Below are 22,712 nucleotides of genomic sequence, written 5' to 3' on the forward strand. Positions count from 1 at the left end.
AGTGTTAATAGTGTTCATTACTTTCACCCAGCAATTACTATTAGGTAATGGTTTTGAGACCTGAGCCATTATTTTATGGAAACTATTTAAACTGTTAAACTATTTACTTAAATTACATAGCTGTTTAGTTTTTTGTGTTCACTTGCTAACTTTTCTCCTAATTGCAGCACATTTTGTTTTATTCTTCCAGTGGGCTCACTATGAATAGTTTTTTTTTTTTTTAAATAAAAGTATAATTTTATATAAACTTTCCATCTATTCTGTGAAAACTACATAAGTACTATGTTGGGCACGTCTTTTGCAACATGAGCATCCCCAGAATCTGCTCCTGGCTGTCTTCAGTCTTTCAGTCGGTGTTTGCACAGCATGGGCGTTCTCCCAGCCTTACATCTAATGCCTACCTAAACTGATACAATCCCTGTGTGTTTCCTTATGGGCAATTATGAGATAAAGGTGTGGTGCTGTATGGGATTATAGCTGAATCAGAAACTACATGGAGATTTTTGCCCTTGATTGTGAAATGGAATTGTGGCAGGCTGTCACTTCTATTATATATCATGCTTCACAAAGACTTATTCAGCCCTGAACAGACCTAGTGGAGGAAGAATGTATCCCTGGCTGCTTCTCATGAAGTGGGCCCTCATGCTACTCTTGGGCACTCAGACATAAAAGAGTCTGAGCTGCTGGCGAATGAGTCTTATAATGAGACCCTGGAGATGTCTAACTTAGAGTCTATAGCTTTCTCTGCTTGCCAGATAACTGACAGGCTGCCAGTCAGCTGCCTGACAATATAGAGTTTGTTGGCTTCAGCTGAATGTAGTAGCCAGGTCTGCTGTCTGTGGCATGTTGAGTTTTACCAGTCTCAGAAAAATGTGAAGCGTTCTGAGACAAAGAGCCTCTATCCACTTCTAATAGTGATTGCTCCTTTTGTTTTTTTCCTCCATTGTCTCCTGCCTTTTCCACTGCCTCACAATGAATCTCGGGCGAGGTGGGTGAAAGTGATCTTAAAAGTCTTTCAAGTTTCAAGTCTTGACTATGAAGTCTCGAATAAAGTCCCACATCGAGATAAAACGTCGACTTTGTGCTTATGTCTGCTGGTTTGCGCTCAGCCAAACACACCTTTCCTTCCAGCTCCTGCAACACTATAGACTTTTTTTTTTCAAGAAAGCAATTCTGACCTGTGCCAGCAGAAAAAGATTAAATGTGGAATGATTACTGTGGTTAGTTCTAACAGCTGTATGTTTTTACTATAAGTCAAATTGCTGTGAAAAATGTCAATGTTGATTGGATTCTTGTCAACAAAAGTTCATTTGATGTTTGCTGTGTTGTATGTGGTTTTGCATCATTTTAATTAATAAAAGTTCAGAAGGTGAGACACTAAGCAGGGTCGGAACCTCTTTCTCGAGCTTATTTATTTTGTACTACATTAGCTCTGTCGTTTCATGTGTACAATGCAGTGCAACACCTGTCTAGTGTCTAGGCAGGAAGAGTGTGCAAAGGTCTGGGCTGTTGCCCTGTTGTTAAATGATTATCATGTGTCACTTCATCTCTGTATGATTGCCAGCTTTTGGGGTTTCCTTCAAAACAACCTTTAAATGTCATCTGAAGACATGTCAGCGTAGTTAGACTCAGTCATCATCAGACTCAAGACTCAAGTCCAGGATGTATGATTCAAGTCCACACCTAATACATACAGGTTTTCCACAAAGATATGGAGAAAGCTGTGCAGCCACTGAACTGCAGTGTTTATCTGAATTTCCCTTTGGGGATGAATAAAGTTTGTTATTTTCAATTACTAGTTCCTAAGTATGCATTTCAGTTTCTTATGGTCCAGCATCTCTTGTATCTATTATGAGACCTTGGAAAAAAATAGGCAGTAGAAACTGTTCTTTGCCACGTCTAAGCTGGCACACATACAGTAAGTAATGCTTGAGCCAGAATTTCCATCTGTGCGTAAGACTGTTTTTAACAAACAACATGGCATTTTAGTTGTTCGGGTCCTACGCCATATAGTCCACCAGGCCTACCTAGGCCTGAGCTGGTAATGGTCTGGGCCATTACATCCACACTTTTAATAGGTGAAATCCAAATTAGGAGGCCTTTTGTACTGTGTGGATGTAGGTCATGCTTGGGCCATCGTTCTGTCACTGTGAAATGTTTAATGAACAGTAAAGTTGTCAGCTGTTTTTTATAATGTGTTTAGTAGCATGCATTCAGTGATTTCTGTGGTTCACTCTAGCAATTATTTAAGAGTTTTCTGCCCAAGAGAGAGGAACTTGACTTTTCAAGGGGACCGTCCATGTCTACTGGCCCACGGAATAACGCAAGGCATGACACTGCAAAGGCAGGAATTTTATGTTGCCAGGATCAAGAGCTGGGTGGATTCTTGGAGACTTTTACCTTGTCTGAATTGTTGAGGCATTTCTCCAGCTTGTGACAGAAAGTTCAGTTTCCCTGTCCAACTCATGATTCTTTTCCCACTGTATTTGAGTTTAGCAACCTAATCTGGTGTTAATAAGTTGCATCGCTGGGTCCTGCCCTGCTTATTTGAGGAACTGCCTGAAGATGGGTTTATTTGAAATACCGGGAGAGGAATAATCAGGGAGTCCTGAGAACCAGCTAGAAGAAGAATGTCAAAATAAATCCAGTTCAAGTCTTCCTAAGTTCTTCCAGCCCTTTTTGCTTTGGTTGTCAACCTACTTAGAGCTGTTTGAAAAAAGTCTTGGTGACCTCCTCCATGAATCCTAAGTGGAGGTGCAGTGTCAGATGGATCTTCATGTATATGGTACGTCCTCCAGCCTCTTTAGGTTCACCCAGACAACCACACAAATGTGCAGAGACTTTGATTTTTATCAACTTTGACATGTACACACTTGTGAAACAAGTATGAACTGTGAGTTACTATTAACTGGCAGTGGAAGGCAGGAGGCCCTCATAAGTGCAGCCAGGCACATCCCAGCTCAGCTCTCTGCTTCGCATTTTAAAAGGTCCACACTGGATTATTGTTAATGGGTGACTGGAAGAGATGGACATGGATCTATGGAAACATTCAAGTGATTGGATGATGATGATCGTGATTGAATTTACAGTTAAGCCTGAAACACAGTGAAGCTGATGCCACTCTTAATTTTTTCATCTTTGAAACTAAGAATCATTCCAGTTCTGAAGTTTTAACAAAAGAAAAGTGCTACACAGATGGGGATGCTGTACTATATTTTCCGTACTGAAACAAACTATCCACCAGTCTGGCCAAATATCTTTGCAAGAAAAATTAAAAAAAGGTTTAAAATGATCCCTCTTTCCTGGAAAAGTCCCTCCTGTTCATCTGTATATTTCTTTGAAAAAATGTCACCTAGAATATGAAATGTTAACCAGATGTTCAGCTGCCATTGGCAGAGGGTGTCCTTTAGCTCAATATCACATAAGTTACAGCACCGCAGCTCACATGTGTCTCAGCTGTATTTGCTTTCAGCTCTCCCTGTGAAGGCAAAGCTAACGCTGCTGATTGTATAAGTCACTTGTTTCCGTAAGAGGATAAAAAACTATCACGATCATGCTAGAAAAACACTCTTGACATTCCAAAGGAGAGACTCTGCTTTAACAGTATAGATTTGTGATTATTATACCCGCCTGTAATTTATAGAAATTGATATTAATCAAAATATGTCCTGTATTTACATTTGTAATTGGATCATGTGCTATTGGGAGAGGAAGAGGTACATGTGTAAACTGTATTTTGCTGGATCAATGTGCAATGAATTTAAAGTAACAAGGTTTGGTAAAAAAAAAAAAAAAAATCAAAACAAAGAACAAAAGTAGGCACATTTAATGAATCTATGAAAGTGATACATCAGTCTGGTTCAGATATAAGCCACATGAAAATACAAGTTCATTTCAGTTTCACTGTAAAAATACTTGTGTCTGCTGTCCAGCGTCAGAGTCTAATACTATACCAAAACTATACCATACTTACTTTCATATTTACTTTCCAGTTTCAGGTAAACGCACTACAATAATGTATAAAAATCACATGAATAATCACCATGAATGACCGAAGCATATAACGTATTTACATTCTATACAGAGATATTTCCACCTATGTCTCCACTGTGAACAGCCCTGAGCCAGCAGGCTGTGCTTATTTCAACCAAATATAATGTGACTCAGAAAGGTCTTGAGACAAATGATTATATTTTCTTGTGTCTCAATGCTCAACTCCACACAGGTAATTTGATGATGATTTTGAAAAAAAAAAAAAAGTTTATTCATAGATTAGTATGTATGTTCTAGTAAAGTTTTTATCTTTACTTTAGCCCAGCTATCATCTTTGTTCTGTTCTGGGCAGTCCATCAGAACAGAAAGGACAATAAGCTCATGTTTCATTGACACTTGATATTCTTCAAAAACTGGAACCATAAAATCATCACAGCTGAAATTGTGAAAACAGCTGAACTTGGCCTGAAAACTGAAGCAGATACAGAATACTGGCACTTTCTGTTAAATATTCAAACTGGTCTGTCAACAAATACCGAGGCCTCTTCTCTCCCACTTGAATCTCATGTGCTTTACTTGCTTGGCGTTTGGTTCATATGTCCAGGCTCTGACTCTCTTCAGAGCTTTTCTGCTGACTGACTGCTTGGTGGTAGCACATTTTCAAGTGGATGGGCACCTCTTTCTGACCTCTTCTTCCTTCTTTCCTAATCCTATCCTTGTCTCTACGGATCTGGTATGTCCCACTGCTGCCCTTTGACGAGACTGTCTGGCCTCTGAACAGCTGTGCTCGCTGCTGACAAAGTCCCACCTTACTGAGCAGGATGAATACATCCCCCATGAAGGCCTTGGTGAAAATGGCGTAGAGGAATGGGTTGGCACAGGAATTGAGTGGGTAGAAAAGCACCAATAAAATCTTGGAGTTGGACACAGTGATGAGTGGCTGATCCAGCACTGCTGACATGGCGTAGAAGGAAATAGGTGCCATGCACAAGAAGTCAGTAAAGATGAGGACAGCCATGCGCTTGGCGATGTTGGTATCCTTGGATCCAGAGCGGTAGTGAGGGTTGTGAACTGCGCAGTAGATCTTGAAGTAACAAGCACAGATAACAAAAAAGGCCAGGATGTTGAGGACCAGGACTGACAAGATGTAGACCTGAGCCACTGTGGACTGGGTGTCCATTGGGAGACAGATGCTGACCTTCTGGTAACTGCTCACTCCGACCAGAGGAAGCACGGCCAGGATGAGGCAGAAGATCCAGCCGCCTAGCATCACGGCTGCTGCATGGTGCAAACGCAATTTACGATCCAGTCGCATAGCAAAGGTGATAGCGTACCACCTCTCAAGAGTGATCACTGTCAGAGTGTAGACAGACAGTTCACTGGCAAAGACTGTAAAAAACCCTGCAAGTCCACAGCCAGGGCCAGTTTGCCAGTCTATGGCATGGTTGTAGTACTCGGATCGGGTGTGGATGTCCACAGAGGCAATTAGCAGCAGATAAATCCCCATGCACAGATCTGCAAAGGCTAGGTGACACATGAGGAAGCGTGAGACTGACAGCTTGTAGTGGCTGGTGAGCAGCACCAGGAGCACCACCACATTTCCCAGAACGGCCAGTAGGCTCACAAACCACACAGATACTCGCAGGAAGCCAAAACCCATTATGTCCTCACAAGGATTAAACTCATCAGGCACTGGTGCACACGCCACCTCCTCTCCTTCTTCACACACCACATAATCATAACGACTGTCAAAGTCTTGGCTGGTGTCCTCCTGGGGGTTCTTGAGGGTTTCTCCAAAACCCACATCCTCATCTGGCTGACCACCAAAGTAGGCGTGGTAGTGGAGGCTGCCATGGAAGTCACCTCTGCTCCAGTCTTGCTCGGATTCTCTGTGACTTCTATCATTTGGTTCCTGGTCTGAGACCACACTATCCCCTTGGAGGGAAGGCATACGGAGGGGTCCAACAGAGCGCTTGTGATGCTGGTCGTAAAAAGCAGTCAGATTACAGATGATGTACTCCAAAAAGCTGGAAAACACATACACAAAAGATTGAGTGCATAAAATAATACTGCAGTCCATCATAGAAAAAAATACAGAATTGAGTGCAGTTCACACTAGTGCTAAGTGTCAAATCCTTTTTATAACCAGATGAGGAAAAGGGACTCCTGTTTTGAGAGTCATCATTAGTCTGACTCAACTTTCTTCCTACAATAACAGCTATGAGTGACACTAATTATGGCAGCCCTGTAAGAAACGATAGGTAAACACATCAGAGAGTTGACTCAATCACTGCCAAGATCCACACCGTACAAGAGCAGCCGTCCCACTCACTGTAGATCATCCACATACACCAAATACACAGACTACAAGAGCAATCTACTGGGCGATCCTTTTCTTTTAGACTGTCTGGACACACTTTTTGTGATGCCTCCACTTGACCCTTCTGACATTTACAGCGATGTTTGATAAATGATCAAATTAAGAATTTATGAAAGGTCACCCTCGTTTCTTTTTGATGTTTTTGAAGCCGCAGCAGTGGCTGGGGTAGGTGAGGTTGGCGATGGTCAGGTGCTTGAAGGTTTTGATGGGCGGGAGTTTTTTGAGGGCCCAGGTGTTGCGCGCCTTCAGTTCCCTGAGTGAATCCAAGCCTGTGGCTGGAAGCGAGATGATCCCTGTCAGGGACACATCGCTGAAAGACAGACAGGGAATGAAAGAGTTTAAGACGATGCATTAATTACATAGTTTGTATAATTTTTCTGATATATAGAATTGAGGTTATGTCACAAAATAAAATATACTAGGCACAATAAAAAAACACATTTTTTCCCCAGTTGTTCAGCGGCATGGGGCATCTTTAAAGCTATTTTTGTGATCTTTTTTCTGCCTGCAATTATTAAATGTTTCCCATAAGAACAAAACCATTGTTCAAATATCCCAACATTTTCACAGTGTGCTTTTCTCTTCTTTGTCACTGAGTCTGAGGAAATATTGAATTTAAACATTAGTTTTGCCCCAGGGAAATATGTTAGCCTTACAGGCAGACAGGATCACAAAAATACCTGTGGAGATCCTAACCCTTGTTGCTGGGTAACAGGTAAAACACATAAATAACATGTGGCTGAGTCATGGGGTAATATACGAACAGCTGAGGTCATAAATTGAGCGAAGCTAAAACCCCGACATGGTTGATAACATGCAGTTTACTTGCTATACTTTCATCTGACTAACTGAAAGAACAGCAAATAGTCAGCACCCAGTACCTCTGAAGTATATATATAGGTAACAACCGCAGGATCAACAAACCTACAGAAGAGTTAGACATGACGAGTCCATAGAGCCCATAGGTGGATTACACAAAGCTCATCTGTTTCCTTCAGTGAGCTCCCCTCTCCTTTATCATCTCTAAGCAATCAGCTCAACTTCACTGGGACATTCAGGGGACTGACAATCTCACCAACATCCTGTGTGATTCCAATATCAGCACATTCAACTGTCCAGGACACTCCCCCTGTCCAGGGGCCAAGTAGAGACCAAGTTATTTTTGGCTTTCTTAGTTTTCTAACCTGCTGTACCCTAAGTCACTGATTAATTTGATTAAATAAAAAACAAAAAAACAAGTCATCAGTTTGCTGAGAGCCTGTTTTTTTTCCCCTTGCTATCTCCACTTTTGTGTCCCCTGCTCTCTTTCCCCCACATTGTGTAAGGCTTTTAAAAACAAAAAGCAGCAGACACTCTGAGCGCTGATCTGATTTTGTCATTCCCAGATGTTTAGCTCATGACCTCATGGAGGTGACCTCACTCAGGACATGTTCCTCAGTGGAAAAGAGGAGGAAGACCTGCACACGAACCTCATTTACCTAACCAGACACTTAAAGGTCAGATCAGTGACAGGGACAGACAGGGACTCAACTTTAAAAACTTTGAGAACAGCAAAAAACGAGTTTCAGAGTTTCAGAGTTTCACCGCGACACACTTACACACGATGTGTGTCAGATTTCCTGGTCAGAGGCACAGCTGTGGAGGAATGATTTTACACTTTTATGATACGTTATCCAATTTCCCAGACATGGCTCATCCAGTTTGTACATCATGAAAGGGGAACTCGGTCAATTTGACATGGTGTGAATAATGAAATTACCAAACTAGGCCTATTATTTATTGATAAATACACTTCCAAAATGGTGTGCTCTATGTAAATTTGAAATATATTATAAAATATACATAGGAAGCCTCAGCCAGCAATTAACTTGCTTTACTTTAGACTGTAAACTGAGGGGAGGGCACTCTGTCCAATGGTAACTGTTTAATCCTTACAAAAACTACTACTGATCTTTCATTAGCTCTCAAACGTATTCTCTCAAACTGCTAAAGTGAGCTCATGTAACAGGAGCCATTGTAACTATAAAAATGTAAACTAAGTTATCACAGTAAATACTATAAACAGAGTAGCACAAATAAATGAATTGACTCAGAATGTAAGTCACACAGTTGGTCATACCAGAGCATAAGACTGAAGCATTAAAACCTGTGAGTGGACTGAAATGAGAATATATGTCTTTTTCTTCCAAGTTACACATTTTCTTTATAACAGGCTACAAACTGCGAACTACAACCACCCTAAAGCTGTAACCCAATCCATAAACACTCCACTGAGATCCAATTGATCAGTTTTTCAAATTTGTTTGGACAACACGAGCTTTCATTTAGGTGTTTTCTTCAACATCACATAAATTGATGTAATTGATAAGTTGATAAGTAAGGATGTGAGATATGGTTGGAATTTCAAACTTTTAAATTTCAGGTACTTACAGAAGCATGGGGCCGCTGATTGTGCCTGTGAAAGCCCTTTCATCCATCTTGGTCAAATAGTGATTCCTGTGAAGGTCTCTGGACAGGAAAGCACAAATTTAAGTTTATTAGGAGAAGATTTTTCCATCGCATTTGAATGACTGACAGAGGCGAGGCATGGCATAGTGTTTCCCAAAGCCTCATTCGGCCACATTAGTGTGTTTATTTTCTCTCATTTCATTGGTGAAACATGACACAAAAATTCTAAATTGTCCTGTCGATTTAAATTAGTGTTTGCGACGGTCTCTTTATTAAACACATTGCATTCTCACTACAATATCTCTGATTCTAACAAGGATAATAGACCTGTGAGGGGCGAGTGTGTCTTGGTCAGGCTGTGCTGGAATCAGTTCACCCCTCAGAGCAGCCAACACAAACACATATGTGGTAAGACTCACTAGTCTCTGACCAATGGCTTAATTAGGCTCTTATAAAGACTGGGGCTGCGTGTGGGTGTTGTAAAAGAGGAGAGGGGGTTTGAATTAATATCATTAATGTCTCATATCCTGAATATGCAGGGATTCAGGGGCTGACAAGAAGAGATGAAAACCTGTGGCAACAAAAGAAAAAGGAAGCAATCCTTTCCTGTTCTCCTCCTGATTAATCATTTATCTGAGAGAGGACTGAATATACAAGTGTGAAATTGATTTATACAGGTCTGACACAAATACAGTGTCCAGTGTGACTGAGTGTCTGGGTTGAGGAGGACACTTAAAACAGACTTCCTGATACCCACTTTTGGAAACATATTTTCCCATGAGGACTCCAGCTCACTAATCAAGAGCTGGGCTTAAGCCATTTTTGAGTACATATGAGAAGGTCTGTAGACCCAGTCATGATCTTGCTGCTTTTGCAGTGGGATTTTGGGTAAGGGAGTACACATACCACATGTCAGGAATGATTTAACTAAGGAAAAACTGTGAGCAGCCAGTACTTTTGTGAAATATAACGCCTCTAATCTGACAAAAAAAAAAAAAAAGATGTCTCCAGAATTGGATTTTATAAACTGTGAATTTGTGAATTTGAATTTGAGCTGTCACGCTGAGCATCTTGCTTTACAGTCTCTGGTGGAAACTGAGATACTGATTCAAACCCTTTTTCATTTTTAACTAACCAGCTGTTGTTTTGTGCGAGCTGGAGGGTGGTATGAATGTTCTCATTGAACTCTGCAAGAAAATGTCAAACACTTAAAATAATAACAGTTTCTTTAGTAGTTCAAACACCAGAAATACAATAAATACCAGTAACCTACACTTGGTCTAGCTTGGTCCCATTGAAGGCATGATGTTGGATTTCTCTGAAGCCGTTCCCATACAGCATCCTGGAACAGATCTATATGGTCAGTCTCTTTTGGTTTTATGAACCAATTTAGTGAATAAAATATGTTCCATGTATTGGTACTTCACATTTACTTATTTCACATTTTATGCTGAGGCTTTATCTGTCTCTGCAGCTACGCTTTAAATTGCAATCCTTCTTCCCTCGGCATGCATGTGTGTGTTGGGTGTGAGTGTCTGTGCACTTGTTTTTGCTATCTTAGCATGATTCAAGTGAATTCAGAGTGAGGACATGTTTTCAAGGTGAGGTCATTTTGGCTGGTCCCAGTAGTGGCTATTTTAGACTTTGGGTTGAATTTAGGGATAAAGCACAATACCAGTTATAGCCATCATTCGTCTTTAATGCAGTCTTTATCTACTTTACAAACTGTATGATATATATTGGGCCAGTAACTTCTTTTTGTACATTTATGTGTGTTACATGTGACATCTCACACTGTCAGCACATCGCTGGTGATGCCACGGAACGAGTTGGCCGGGATCTCTGTGATGTAGGGATGATCAACAATTTCCCTATAAACAAAGACATCGAACATGGATGAAATTAGGTCTTGTTATAAATAAGTAGTTTCCACTGGAAAGTGGCAGAAGGAGGAATGTGGTGTTAATGGATGCATTCTCAAGTATTATTACTGGGTAGGAAAATTAAATTAGGTGGAGCAGCTGTTACAGAGAGTGACAACAGAGAGAATTGGAGTTACATATTTAGAGGCTGAAGTATACAGAGGCACAAAGTGCAAACTCTTCTGTAGTATTTTATATATAAATAACCTGCAATCAAATTTATGAGGCCTGTGGTCTTGTTAGTGGTAGCATTTCTCAACACTGACCCCACATTTCCCATAATCCTTGCTGTGCTGTAATACAAACAAAAATGTTGCTACTTGCTTCTCTTTGGATGGAAAAGCTGCAGGAAAAATCTTATATGTTTTTTTTTTTTAGTCCTGTTACTTTATTGCATTGTCAAAACCCTGAAAACCTTTGTGGTGGAACAAATGCAAGAATCCAAATTACTGGGTAAGAAGGAGGTTGATCAAGGTTAATTAATTCCTAACAGTCTTGTTTGTTTATTGTATTATACCAATGACTTTGGGCGCTAGCAAGCCACATGCAGATTAGTGAGCCGAAAAAGTAAAGTTGAAATAACTTACAATATGAAGTTCATATCATTAGAGTGGATGTTGCTCAACTCAGGGAAACGAGTGAGGCCAGTATTAAAAATCCCCCTAAACAATACAGAGGTAGATGCAGTCAGAATATGAAGGGCCCACAACAGAGAGTGCAGATAGTTTTACAAATGTTATACATATTATTGTCTTACTATGAATCGTTTGTGGAATTATACCAGTCAGGAACTGCTGTTAGAAAAACAGTTCATAAAATCTGACATGGGCTGTATCATTTGAAAATGAGCAGTCAGAGTCAAATTCTGTTTTTTTTATATTGTAAGCTGGGACTTTTTCATAAAGAGCTAAAGTGATGGTGACGTCATGTCGAACTTTGGCCTTGTGGAAGGAAACAACAGCTTATAACTTTCAGTTAAAAATGTGCATGACATTCTGACGGTCTGAGGCCAAGTATGTTCAATTTCATCTGTCAAATGTACCACTGCATTCGATCATAATGACACATTATTCAGTCCTGCCCATAGCCACATACACTATGCTATGAAGAGATCATGATTTCCAGACTGAAGCATTTTAAAGTTAAAGTTAACATAATGTCAGTTTGTGCACTTCAATGCCAAAAAAGATATGAGCTTAAAAGAAGAAGCTGCAGTGAAAGATACACACAGGTATTTGAGGTTTGGGAGATTCTTAAAGGCCGCTGGGTCAATGTAGGTGAGACTCTTTGCATTACGTATCTCTCTGGAAGAACAAACAGACAAGAAACATAAGTAACAAAAATGTACATATATATAAATACAGATTCAAAGCCACCACAAAAGTATTTGTGCATACATTTGGAAACTCACACACGCAGTCTTAAAATTTGCTGACAGAACAGAGCACGGTACACGCCAGTGTGCAAGAGAGGGAAAGGAAGTAGTCTAATTAGTGTTTTATTAGTGTGTTTACTCTGGTCCACCCTGGGCTGGACAGCACACCTCTTTTTGCTGTTTGAGGACATGTTGGGCTCTGGAATGTGTGTTCTGGCCCTTCTTCACACACCTGGCAAACCACGCTGAGCCCAGCAGACTGATTTGGTCTGGTCAATGGAAGCCTGAGTAGGGAAGTAGGTTCATCTTCTCCATGCTGCTATGTTTTTAAAAACTAAGTCTTAAACCAAAAGGTTAACCAAACAGTGTAACTGAGAATTTGATTTCCTTTTTGTTTGACTTTCCATTGGTAAAATTTGTGTTTCTGCAGGCAGTCCTCTTTTCTTTCTTTTGTGTAGTTTGAATCATTATGGCAGGGTATCATTTGTCAATACAACAAAACCAAAATTGAGCTACACTACAGTATACTAAAAATGCAATTTTATTTCCCTAACATCCCAATGATTGGTGGTTTATTTAGATTGTGGCATGATACAAACTTTTCTCAGCCCCTTCTGAATTCTCTGCACAACTGCAGTCCTAGAGCCACAGCTGCTGTCGACCTCAAGCAGCCAGCAGGAAGCAGAGCATTAATTTTTGTCTGACCCTGAAGGAAACCTGAGAGAGATGCCATTATCTGATGTATGGCACTACACCACACCAATCAGTGGCGAATAGGCCCCTGAGATCCAAAATACACCCCGAGAACAAAGATACAGCCATCAGAATGTGGTTTAAATGATCATTTCGATCAGCATATTTCGATATTTGGAATTAGGCAGCTAATAAGGAAATGCTGCAAGGAAGGATAATTACGACACGAATGACAGCTAAATGATACACACACATGCATCAAGTCATGTCAAATTAATTCCTGTAGCACTTACTGATTTTCTTACTGATACTGCCTCTCTGAGACAGCCTCATATGCCCAAATTATATGCAGTAGCTGAGGAGCAAAATCAAACTGCATACACAAACTGCTGTGGTACAAGATGCTGTAACTTGGAACAAATCACTCACACAGGCAGGAAGTCTTGCAGTAATATATGAAGTGCTAGGAGGGGTTCTGCTGGAAAGTGTGTGGTCCACCTCGAGACTCAGCCATAAATCTCTATCCTATAATTGAGAATGGAGTGCACCTTACCAGACTTTTTCCCCCTGAGCTGCATCAACAAGAGAAGAATCCTGACTGCTGTTTGGCCTCTTTGCTCTAACACGCTTATTAGACTGGGCTCAGTAATAATGCAGCAAAATAAATCCAGATAATGAGTTATTCCACTGAACTGAATTGTTTCTTATCTAATCTGCATTTAGCAATCCTGCAGCAAGGTTCTTTTTTTCAACCTCATCAATTGGCAAAACTGCTCCGTACCATCCTGATGAGGAGCAGTAAGTGGTTTGTAGGAGAGGAATAAGCTCCTCACTTCTATTTGCTGCAGGCGAGGTTCAAAATTAAGCATTTTTCTCTCTAGAGAGCAAATGGAACAGCTTAATCAATAAAGATCAATACAGAGTGTGCCCTCTTCCTTTAGTTACTCACATGTGGGTGATTTTCCTCAGGCTGTAGAACGAGTGCCTCTCAAGCCTCTGCAGTGTCATGTCCACCGATATATAACTAAAAACAATAAAGACTGCTTATTTCAAATCTGTACAAATTATCTTTTTAATATCAAAATAATGACTCCTCTGAATCATCTGTCTGACCTGTGAGAATGAAGAGTACAATGCCATCGTGAAAGCGAAATCATGGTTTCCTAATTGAATTCATGTGTGGGTTCTAAAGCCTTCGGAGTCACAGGTAATTTTACAGCCATGCACCTTACATACACACTAGCTAGTCATCAGTCACTCTTGTTATTACTTGGTAGTATGCCCTTCAAATTAACAAAGGACCTGACCCTACATCAAACTTAACTTAGAGTTACTAGAAAAGACATATAAAATAATTTTTTATGATTTTTAGTTATTACTAGACACTTAGCAAAACACAAAATTGTTCACAAACTTGAAAACACCTTAAATCTGCCTGATGTTTTATTGCTTTTCCATTATTTATAGGTATCATTTTAACTGGATAAGCAACACGGAGGCAATGGAAACACTGGCAGTGAGCACTTGTGGCTGCTTACAGAAAACATCTCATTTGCCTCCATCTTCCTTCATGCATGACTTGGAAGTAGACATCGGATTCAGCGGCTGAGGATCAAGGCTTGAGTGTATATTTTACCTCCACACAGAGACTCCACCTCTACTGGGAGTCTAAAATCACTACACACCCTAAAAGCTCTGCTGGAATACCGAGCCAGTGTCCCAGTTTCACTGCGGTTAAGGAACCAACATTCCTACTGATGGAACGCATTACGATTTCCAGCTGTGATTAGGAGCCAGTGGTGATACTGAACAGAGAGCATATCATCTGCTTGGGTGAGAGACAAAAAGGAAAGAGGTCTGCAGGTTGGAACTGAGATAGAGTCCTACTTTTTAAGTAAAGCAACTGAGAGACGACAGGTGGATGAAAGCAACTTTGAAGGGTTTGTGTTTTAATAGCAGCTAATGAAGAGTACACGAGCCACTCACATCCTTGAGATGTTGACCATGTTGGCAAATGCATCCACTGGCACAGATGACAGACGGGTCTCAAAAAGCCACCTGGTAAAAACATAAAGATGGAACATTTTTGTTGTCAAAAACACATTTAACTTTCAATATCCTCAGAATAGTGATTAGTTCTTGGCATTTCGAACAAGAACGTGTTGACATTTTGCCATTTATTTTCTTGCTGAGAGGTAGATGAGAAGGTCAATACCATTTTCATATCTGTAGGTTGAATATTTAACTAGAGCCACTCTAAAGACTGGGCACAGCTAGTATGGCTGAATTGTTGTTTTTATATTTACAATTTTGTGCACACTAAACAAATGACATGCAGAGGTACTGTAATGGGTTTTGTGCAGTTAGACAGAACAAGGGTAGCATTTTCCCTTTGTTTCAAGTCCTCATGTTAAGCTAAGCATCTCCTGGCTATAGCTTTATATACAGATACATACAGATATGAGTTGTATCACTCATTTCATCTAACTTTCAGCAGGAAAGTCAAAATCAATTTCCCAAATTGTCAAATCATTTCTTTAATTGATTTTACACCTAGAGAATTCCGGGGAATAATGACAATTAGAATAGAGCATTGTAATGAAAACAGTCATATCAATATCAGCAACTTCATTTCAGATATAGAATTTTTCCATTTACATTAGCTCAACAATTCTAGACAAAGGGAGATCTTAGTGGGGGGAGAGAAGGAGAAAGGGTGTGCAGGCGAGGGAAGACAGGCAGGGAATCGCAGATAAAGGCCCTGAACTGATGAATTTCAAAATCAGACGAAAGGTTCCTTTCAAGTAAATGGTGAAACAGACCACGCTGTTCGAGCAGCACAAGAAAAAACAAAGACTTGGAACTGACTGGACCTGAGCTAGCAGCCAAATGTCTGGGTGTGTTTAGGACACTGTTTCAGAAAGTGATAATTTAGGAGCCTTTGGTACAGTTTCACTGTGATATAATATGAGACCAGAAAAAGTTAGAATTAGATCTGTGTTTCTATATTTCACCTACGAGTCCAAATATTGTCATGCTTCCTGCAATTTTTGCATCAAAGAAAAAGAGATTTTTAGGAAAATTATTTTCTCACTGAAAATGAAATGGCAGCATTAATACCACCCCACGTCTGTACAAACATGAATGGTTAGTTTAGCTCAGCAAAAACACAGGGCAAAGGGAAACAGTGAGCATGGTTCACAACCAGCACTTGTAAAGCTCTCAAATTAACACAGTGTATTGTTTGTCAAACCCCTATATTAACCAGAATACTACTAAAAGTAACACTAATTCAAATATGAACAATAAAAACCCAAAGGAACACAATAGTGCTTTAATACCAACAGTGCTTGGACCTCTACAACAAATAACATTTTATAGTTTAACTAAGGATAAGTTGCCACAGTATTTATTGGCTATAAACAATAAATTCCTGGAGTCTGGCTTTCCAGTCTTTATGCCCATTCATTAAGCTGACCGGCTGGTGACAGTAGCTTCATGTTTAGCGTACGGTATGGAGTGGTACTGATCAGCTCATCTAACTCTTGGTAACAAAAGCAAAAAGAAAAGCTTATCTCACTAAATGTCAAACTTTGTTGACACATTTTACTTCTAGAAAAAAGATGTTATTTCTTTCCTGTGCTCTTTCAGCAGGTTTTGCTGTGGTGGACTTGGGAATCACAACATAAAAACAGCAAAGACAATAAGATGGTATCCACATGTGTTGGTGACATGCTGTACTCCAGACCCACCATGCAGTAGGATGCACATTCAGAATGTGATCTACTGCATCCTGTCTCCATGAGCACTAGTGTTTGTGTCAATTTAGAAACAGGTAAAAAAAAAAAAAGTAATTCAACCAAAGCTACCATCTTCATGCACCTTTGCTTCATCAGGAGAACAATAGGCTAATTCAGAGGCTGAGATCTGGCCCAGGAGTCTGAATCACACTCATGTGGTGGGGTTAGTGACTAAAGTAGACATGGGAGCACAGCACCCTGCACATGCTTTGACAAACTCAAACAAACAGAGGGACACAACGCAGACCCTGACACCAAACACCCCTGTGAGAACCATGGTGTTTCGCTGCCCTGCTCAAACCCAAATAACAAGCATCATGCATTATCCCTCCGGAGCGTGGAGAGAAGACCAATGAGTCCATTTCACAGGCTTTAGGAGAAAACTATTCCTTCAATTTGTCATTTTGGATCGAAACCCAAGAAAGCAAACAGGTTGGGAATTGAGTTTGAAGTGGGGAGAAGCCACATAATTTATAATGGTGTCAGCATTGGATTGACATAGCTGCGTTTACTATGGGCTCTGCCTCGTTTTGATGTGTAATGGTCTGTGGTGACTGGTGCAGAGCGTCCGTTACATATCCTGCAGCAGGTTTCAACCTGCACTTTCTCCAGTGTGATTCAGTGTAAACTCCTCTCATGTAGATATACGTCTGCTATAAAATCCTTAATGTCGTCTCAGTCTGAATGGTTAGATGTACACAGAGTTATGTTGAAAAACAAATTTGGTCAGGGCATGCAAAGTCATTTTTACAATCATTTTATTTAGAGTTTTATAAAAGATCTCATAAACACATAAGGTTATTATTGTAGAATGTTATGTAATAGCCACAATTTCCATAACACAATCCATCTGTACAATTAATGACAGGGAAAATGTTGGTACTTCCACTGATCTCAGGTATAGATCATCATGTTCAATGTCCCATTTCTTATTTTACAAGTAATCCCAGTGGTCATCGATTAACACTGACAAAATGGCATTATATATTATTATATTTTATCAGATAAGAGGCTGAGGGACAACAAATATCACGAGTTATCATGTTTTAACTACTTCAAAATTTTTGAGATTTCTGAAGCTGCAGTTTTTCTCTCTTTCCCCTTGAAGTCTTTTTTCCTCTTAATTATTCTCAAATGGAACTCTGTGGGTGTTTGAGAAATGTGCAGTAAAAGGTAAATATTGTATTTGAATGCGGCGTCCAGACGCAGCTGGGAGTCACGCTACGCAGGCTTTTGAGCGTGTCTCTGCTTTCCTTTCCCCCTCTCTGACTCCCAGTGACACACGGAGTAACTTCCACAAGTGTAGACACACACACACAAAGGGCTCCAAACTCTAACTGTCTACATATGCACACTCACACACAGACACGCACACATGTCTGCTTTGCATTCACATTTTGTTTTGTGGACAGAGACTTTGCACATTTCCCTCCACTAAAGAATTTTTTTTTACTAAACGCTTAAGTTATTGGTAGAATTGGAAAGTTTTTCAGAATTAATGTAATGATTTTGGAGGGTTTTTGGAGGCAAATATGCTTATTTGCTCTTACTTATATGCAAAATTCAATCAATGCCAAAGCCAGCAGACATCTCTGTAAAGCTTAGATTAGCATAAGGCTTATAAACATTATGAAATAGCTATCCTGCCTGTGTCCAGAGGTCACTAATGTTGCCTGCTAGTGCTGCCAAAGCTCACTAATTAACATGTAATATTTAATTTGTACGAATAACCGGTAGAAATAACAACGTGTAAACAAAACACTGCATGGCTTCTGTGCTGGACTGTGTTCTCCTACTTCCAGTCTTTGTGTCAAGCAAAGCTAACCAGATGCTAGCTTTTCATGTAACCTGGCTGTAGACAGAGTTTCCCAAAAAGATGAACTCTTCACATGTCCAAAGAATATTTATGTCGTGTCAATTTTTAGCTCAATTGGGAGTGTCTGAAAATTAAGTAATGTGATCAAGATTTTAAGTTTATAAAAATGTCACTGATTTTTAATTTGTGCAGTTGGACCAACTCCTGCTGACAGACCAAAGGTCTGAGTGAGACAAAGGGTCAAACTAACTGACACCCAGGCCTGACCAGAGTCAGTGGAATTGGGCCTGACCAGAGCAGCAGGGTTATTCATTCCTCAGTGTATACAACAAAATCAAACTTTCTTACGCCTCATCTGCTAGAACATCCCCTTCAGGGCTCAGTCTATTTTGGGCTTATTAGGCAGATATTTTTATCAGGGTGGTAACAGGGCAGTGCTTGGTGGCATGCTTTCATGTCTTTTTGTCCTCCTGGAGGGCTCTAGGTAAACTTTGTGCAGGAATGTGAGGAAACCGTAGAGGACATGAGGGCACGTGGACATGTGAATTGAAGCAGTGATTGGGAGATAATTTTATGTGATAGTTGCTGTTGGAGGCAATTTCAGAGACTGAAGGATGGAGGGATGTTCCAATAAACTGTAAGAGAGGGATGGGAATTATCATAGCACAGTGCCAAACCTTCTTGTTGTGGTAATAAGCTCCACATTTGTGCTTTGGACAAATTTTGTGTAAATACGAAGTGTCCAACTCATTATCTATAAAACTGTGAATTCTTGCCTGTATGGTCACATAATAGTTCATTACAAGTGAACATCCTATAAGTTCATCCATCATAAAAGCAAGAAACTGAGTCTTCAGCCAAGCTTGTGGGACTGTGAGGCTGTGCTTATGTATATTGGTGCTTTGAACTAAATGCTAACACATGGCATGCTACTATATTCACACTGCCAATGCTAATGCCGTGATATGTGGCAGGTTTATATTCGCCTTCTTAGTTTAACATGTTTGTACACTAACATTGTGCTAATTAGCACTCAGTACAGCTGAGGCTTTAAAGCAGGGGTAGCCAACTCTAGTCATTGAGGGCCACTGCTTGTTTACCAACTACCCTTCCAGCTTCTGATTGACTGAACACACCTGATCCAGGTAATCAGCAGTGGGTAGGACAGGGATAGTTGGAAATCAAGGATGGCAGTGTCCCTCAAGGGATGCAGTTGGGCACTCCTGCTTTAAGGAGTGTCATTAATTTGTATTTGGTCATAACCCACATTCCTGGACAAATTGAGGGTGCAGTTTCCAGTAGCGTTTACTGGGCCTGAGAGAGCTAAGCACCAGCTGTTCTTTTAAAAGTCTATAATGTAATCGATTCAGCCCTCTTGGACTCTTTTGCTATAGACAAAGCAAGCAATTCAAGCAAGCAGAGATCACCTTGGTACCTCTGAAATTGTGATAGGCATATTCCACTGTGTTCTAACAATTTACCAATTAAACAAGTGTGTGAAATGTAATGAACAGAAAATGAATAATGAAAATAATTATTAGTTGCAGCCAGCTGTCAGTGATATTGTTATATGAAATGCTGTTTCTGGAAAGAGAAAAGGTGAACTGGCAAACTCTGATTCTTTACTGCACACAGCAGTCTGACAGCTGGTAATTAGGATAAGACCATCATCTAAATTGTGTGTATCAATAGTAATTTGACTGTTAGTTAATTAGCACACAGTGACAAGCAGAGAAAATATAGCTAAAAAAAAATTGGTCTGTAACTAAACTGTTTTATATGAGTAGATAGATTTTTTTTTTCTTTCTAAATACTACTTATTTCTTACTATTTCCAAAAAGCTTTCTGGTCTCTCACATTATCTCTGTCTGTGTTTCTTCCTCTAACCATTCCAGTCTCCTATACAATAACACCATAACAGCAAATTTACTTGGAGTAATCTATGATCACATTCAATCTATTAAGTCTAATATATTGTAGTGTTAATTTGTAATGCTCAATTATGGAAGAGTAAATACTAATCCCAGTGCAGCTTGAAGCAATCAACAAGAAATTTTACTGTGAGCTATATAATTTGAGGTTATAAGAGTGAGTTAGTTTATGAATCTTTTTAATGAAACATTATTGAATTAACCATTACAGTCACTATAATCATTTCATTCCAATATTAAAGTACCTGTAAGTTAATCTTCATAAAAAAATGTTTAACACTGGCTACACTTCACGCCAAATAATGAATAAAAGTCAAAGGAAAACTTTGGAACTTGTTAGTAAAAGTATAATAGAAGGAAAATAATACCTTAAAGTGAAATAACATCACAGACAGTCCCGCGGGAACACTTGAAGAAATCTAAATTACTTTATAATGATTTTTCCTCGGGGTTAGGAGCACTTTACATTAAAAATATATGAAAAAAGAAACAGCAGAATCATTTTTGCAGATGCGTTTTGTACACCTACTTACAGCGTCTCCGTGCTTGCTGGAAACCTGGGGAGAATGTCAATGTCAAAGCAGGAGATTGTATGAGTTTTCCACTCAGAGCACTCGCAGACCGCGGGGCAGGAGTCAGCCTCCGACACGGTGCTGATAGGGAGCGTGAGCAGCGTGAACAACGCGCACGTTATCACCTGCATGCTGGAGTGCTGCGGTTCAAAGTATCCCCAGTCTGACTCCTGTTTGCTCGATGTCCACAATAACAAATGCGTATATCAGTAAGTAGTCTCTGAGAGCCTTTGTTTTGGTGTAGGCAGTAATCCTCAGGCAGAGACACTAGTGCACTGGTCACTTTTCTTTACAGGGCCCCAGGAGTTTGTGTGAGGCTGTGCAGCTGGAGATGCTGTAGCAGGACGGACATCTGCAGCTGTGTGGTGGGTTTGGAGGTGGTCTACAACTTGAGGGGAGGTTGGACTTCTGGGACACTCTTGTGTTGGACTGCAGAACAGGATTTTTCCCTACTGAACAATGCTTTTAGTTGTATGCCTGTTCTTTTCAGTGGAATAGATTTTGTTAGTGGACATAGGCCGGACTGTCAGTCTGTTCTATTATAATTTTATGCAGTATTGTACACCCAATGTATTGTTTATATCTTTTTATTTTTCTTCATTATTATTGTCAGTAAAATTGCCTACTCACTTAGTCGTTAACATAAACTTTCCTATCGCCTATATGTAATAAGATAATTCAGCGATATATTTTTTATTATACTCCATTATTATTCCACATAGTAGAATAATCTAAGTTTATAGTCTGCTAAATCGGTTGATGTGATTCCTTCCCTTCTTTTCTGTTTTCCTTTTTTTTTTTTTTTATAATCTGTAAGTTTTTCTGCTTTTTTCTGACTGGAGAGCGGCAGTACTGGCGCAAACACATACCTTTGGACAATGTAGTTCAGAAATAGTAAATTCCTGCACTGCTCCATTGTGGTCAGCCTACAGTTCCCGGCGTCCTTTGGAACAGCTGAGGTCTGTTGTTTTCCTGCTCGGACGCGGCTAGTTCAAGTTGCCATAGCACGGTAAGGCTGAGGGCTGGTCGTCTGTTACTTATCACTCGCTGAGCAAAAAACCTGCGTCTCCAGTTTAATGTTTGTATAGCAGTAGCATGTATTTCCACCGGGCATAATCAGTGCTTTGTTATTTTAATTTTATTTTACAACTTGGCTAAATTAGCTGCTAGCCTTTGGTTAGCTAGCTAGCTGAGACTCGGTAGTTAACGTTAACTGCCACTTGTTGCTAACAGGAGGAGTATCGTCACCACAATGTCCACGGCTGTGATTGATTGCCAAGGATGTGTGTCCTGCTGCTCACATAGCTTTCTGTCTCCACGGGTTATTTAGGTAACTATGGCAAAACTCCTGTTTCCGTTTACTATGACAGACCTGTCGGTTTTAAAGAAAGGTCATACTTTGTTCGTGAATTTGATTAACGTTGCCGCTAACAGCGTTTTCCGCTGACGACGCCAGCCGTGGTCAGTAATCGTCATATTTGCCCGGTGTGCCGTTTTTCGCCGATCTTTCCGCAAAAACTGTCTGGTCCCAAGCTATGGACACATCCAGCGAGTCGGATTCATTTGACAGGCCGCGGGGGCACAGGCCTCGGGGCCGTGAAACCCACCGCAGACCTGGCCGGGACAGGGTCAGAGCCAGTGGGAGTGGAGCTAATGATGGAGCAGCAGACCTGTCGGAGAAGATCAACACCCTGGCCAATACTTTACAGGTGCTCTGCTGCGCTACCTGTGCAGTATTTCATAGCTTGTGTTGATTCCTACATTTTTATTTAATCATTGTTA

General features: G+C 40.3%; 2 protein-coding genes across 16 annotated transcripts in view; one reads left to right on the plus strand and one right to left on the minus strand.

The window, feature by feature from the left end:
- Positions 1 to 4,318: 4,318 nt before the first annotated feature.
- tshr (thyroid stimulating hormone receptor) lies at positions 4,319 to 21,270 on the minus strand. 2 transcript variants are annotated; one of them, XM_026318192.1, is made up of 10 exons: positions 20,892 to 21,270; positions 14,798 to 14,869; positions 13,761 to 13,835; positions 11,973 to 12,047; positions 11,331 to 11,405; positions 10,615 to 10,692; positions 10,095 to 10,163; positions 8,804 to 8,881; positions 6,495 to 6,683; positions 4,319 to 6,020 (listed from the first exon to the last, which is right to left on the minus strand). In XM_026318192.1, the coding sequence occupies exons 1-10, from the start codon at positions 21,059 to 21,061 to the stop codon at positions 4,586 to 4,588; spliced, it is 2,316 nt and encodes a 771-aa protein (XP_026173977.1). In that variant the 5' UTR covers positions 21,062 to 21,270; the 3' UTR covers positions 4,319 to 4,585. The 2 variants fall into 2 exon arrangements, with proteins under 2 accessions (XP_026173977.1, XP_026173978.1); XM_026318193.1 differs by lacking the exon at positions 13,761 to 13,835.
- A 647-nt stretch (positions 21,271 to 21,917) lies between these two features.
- Positions 21,918 to 22,712, plus strand: part of cep128 (centrosomal protein 128) — a 44,542-nt gene continuing 43,747 nt past the window's right edge. For 12 of the 14 annotated variants that reach the window (XM_026319126.2, XM_026319127.2, XM_026319124.2 and 9 more), the window contains exon 1: positions 22,466 to 22,639. In XM_026319126.2, the coding sequence (XP_026174911.1) occupies positions 22,466 to 22,639 (174 nt within the window). Of the gene's footprint in view, positions 22,640 to 22,712 lie in introns of all 14 variants that reach the window. The other 2 variants (XM_026319123.2, XM_026319136.2) reach the window with 2 other exon arrangements.

The sequence above is a fragment of the Mastacembelus armatus genome, chromosome 24, assembly GCF_900324485.2.
Source record: "Mastacembelus armatus chromosome 24, fMasArm1.2, whole genome shotgun sequence".
NCBI lineage: Eukaryota > Metazoa > Chordata > Actinopteri > Synbranchiformes > Mastacembelidae > Mastacembelus > Mastacembelus armatus.

Bases quoted from the DNA above. Each gene is read 5' to 3' on its own strand.
- tshr (XM_026318192.1), bottom strand. From the start codon at position 21,061: ATGCAGGTGATAACGTGCGCGTTGTTCACGCTGCTCACGCTCCCTATC. The intron at 14,870-20,891 runs GTAAGTAGGTGT...TGTTTTTACCAG, and splicing joins CCAGCAAGCACGGAGACGCT to GTGGCTTTTTGAGACCCGTC. The intron at 6,021-6,494 runs GTGACCTTTCAT...TGTGTTTTCCAG, and splicing joins AACATCAAAAAGAAACGAGG to CTTTTTGGAGTACATCATCT.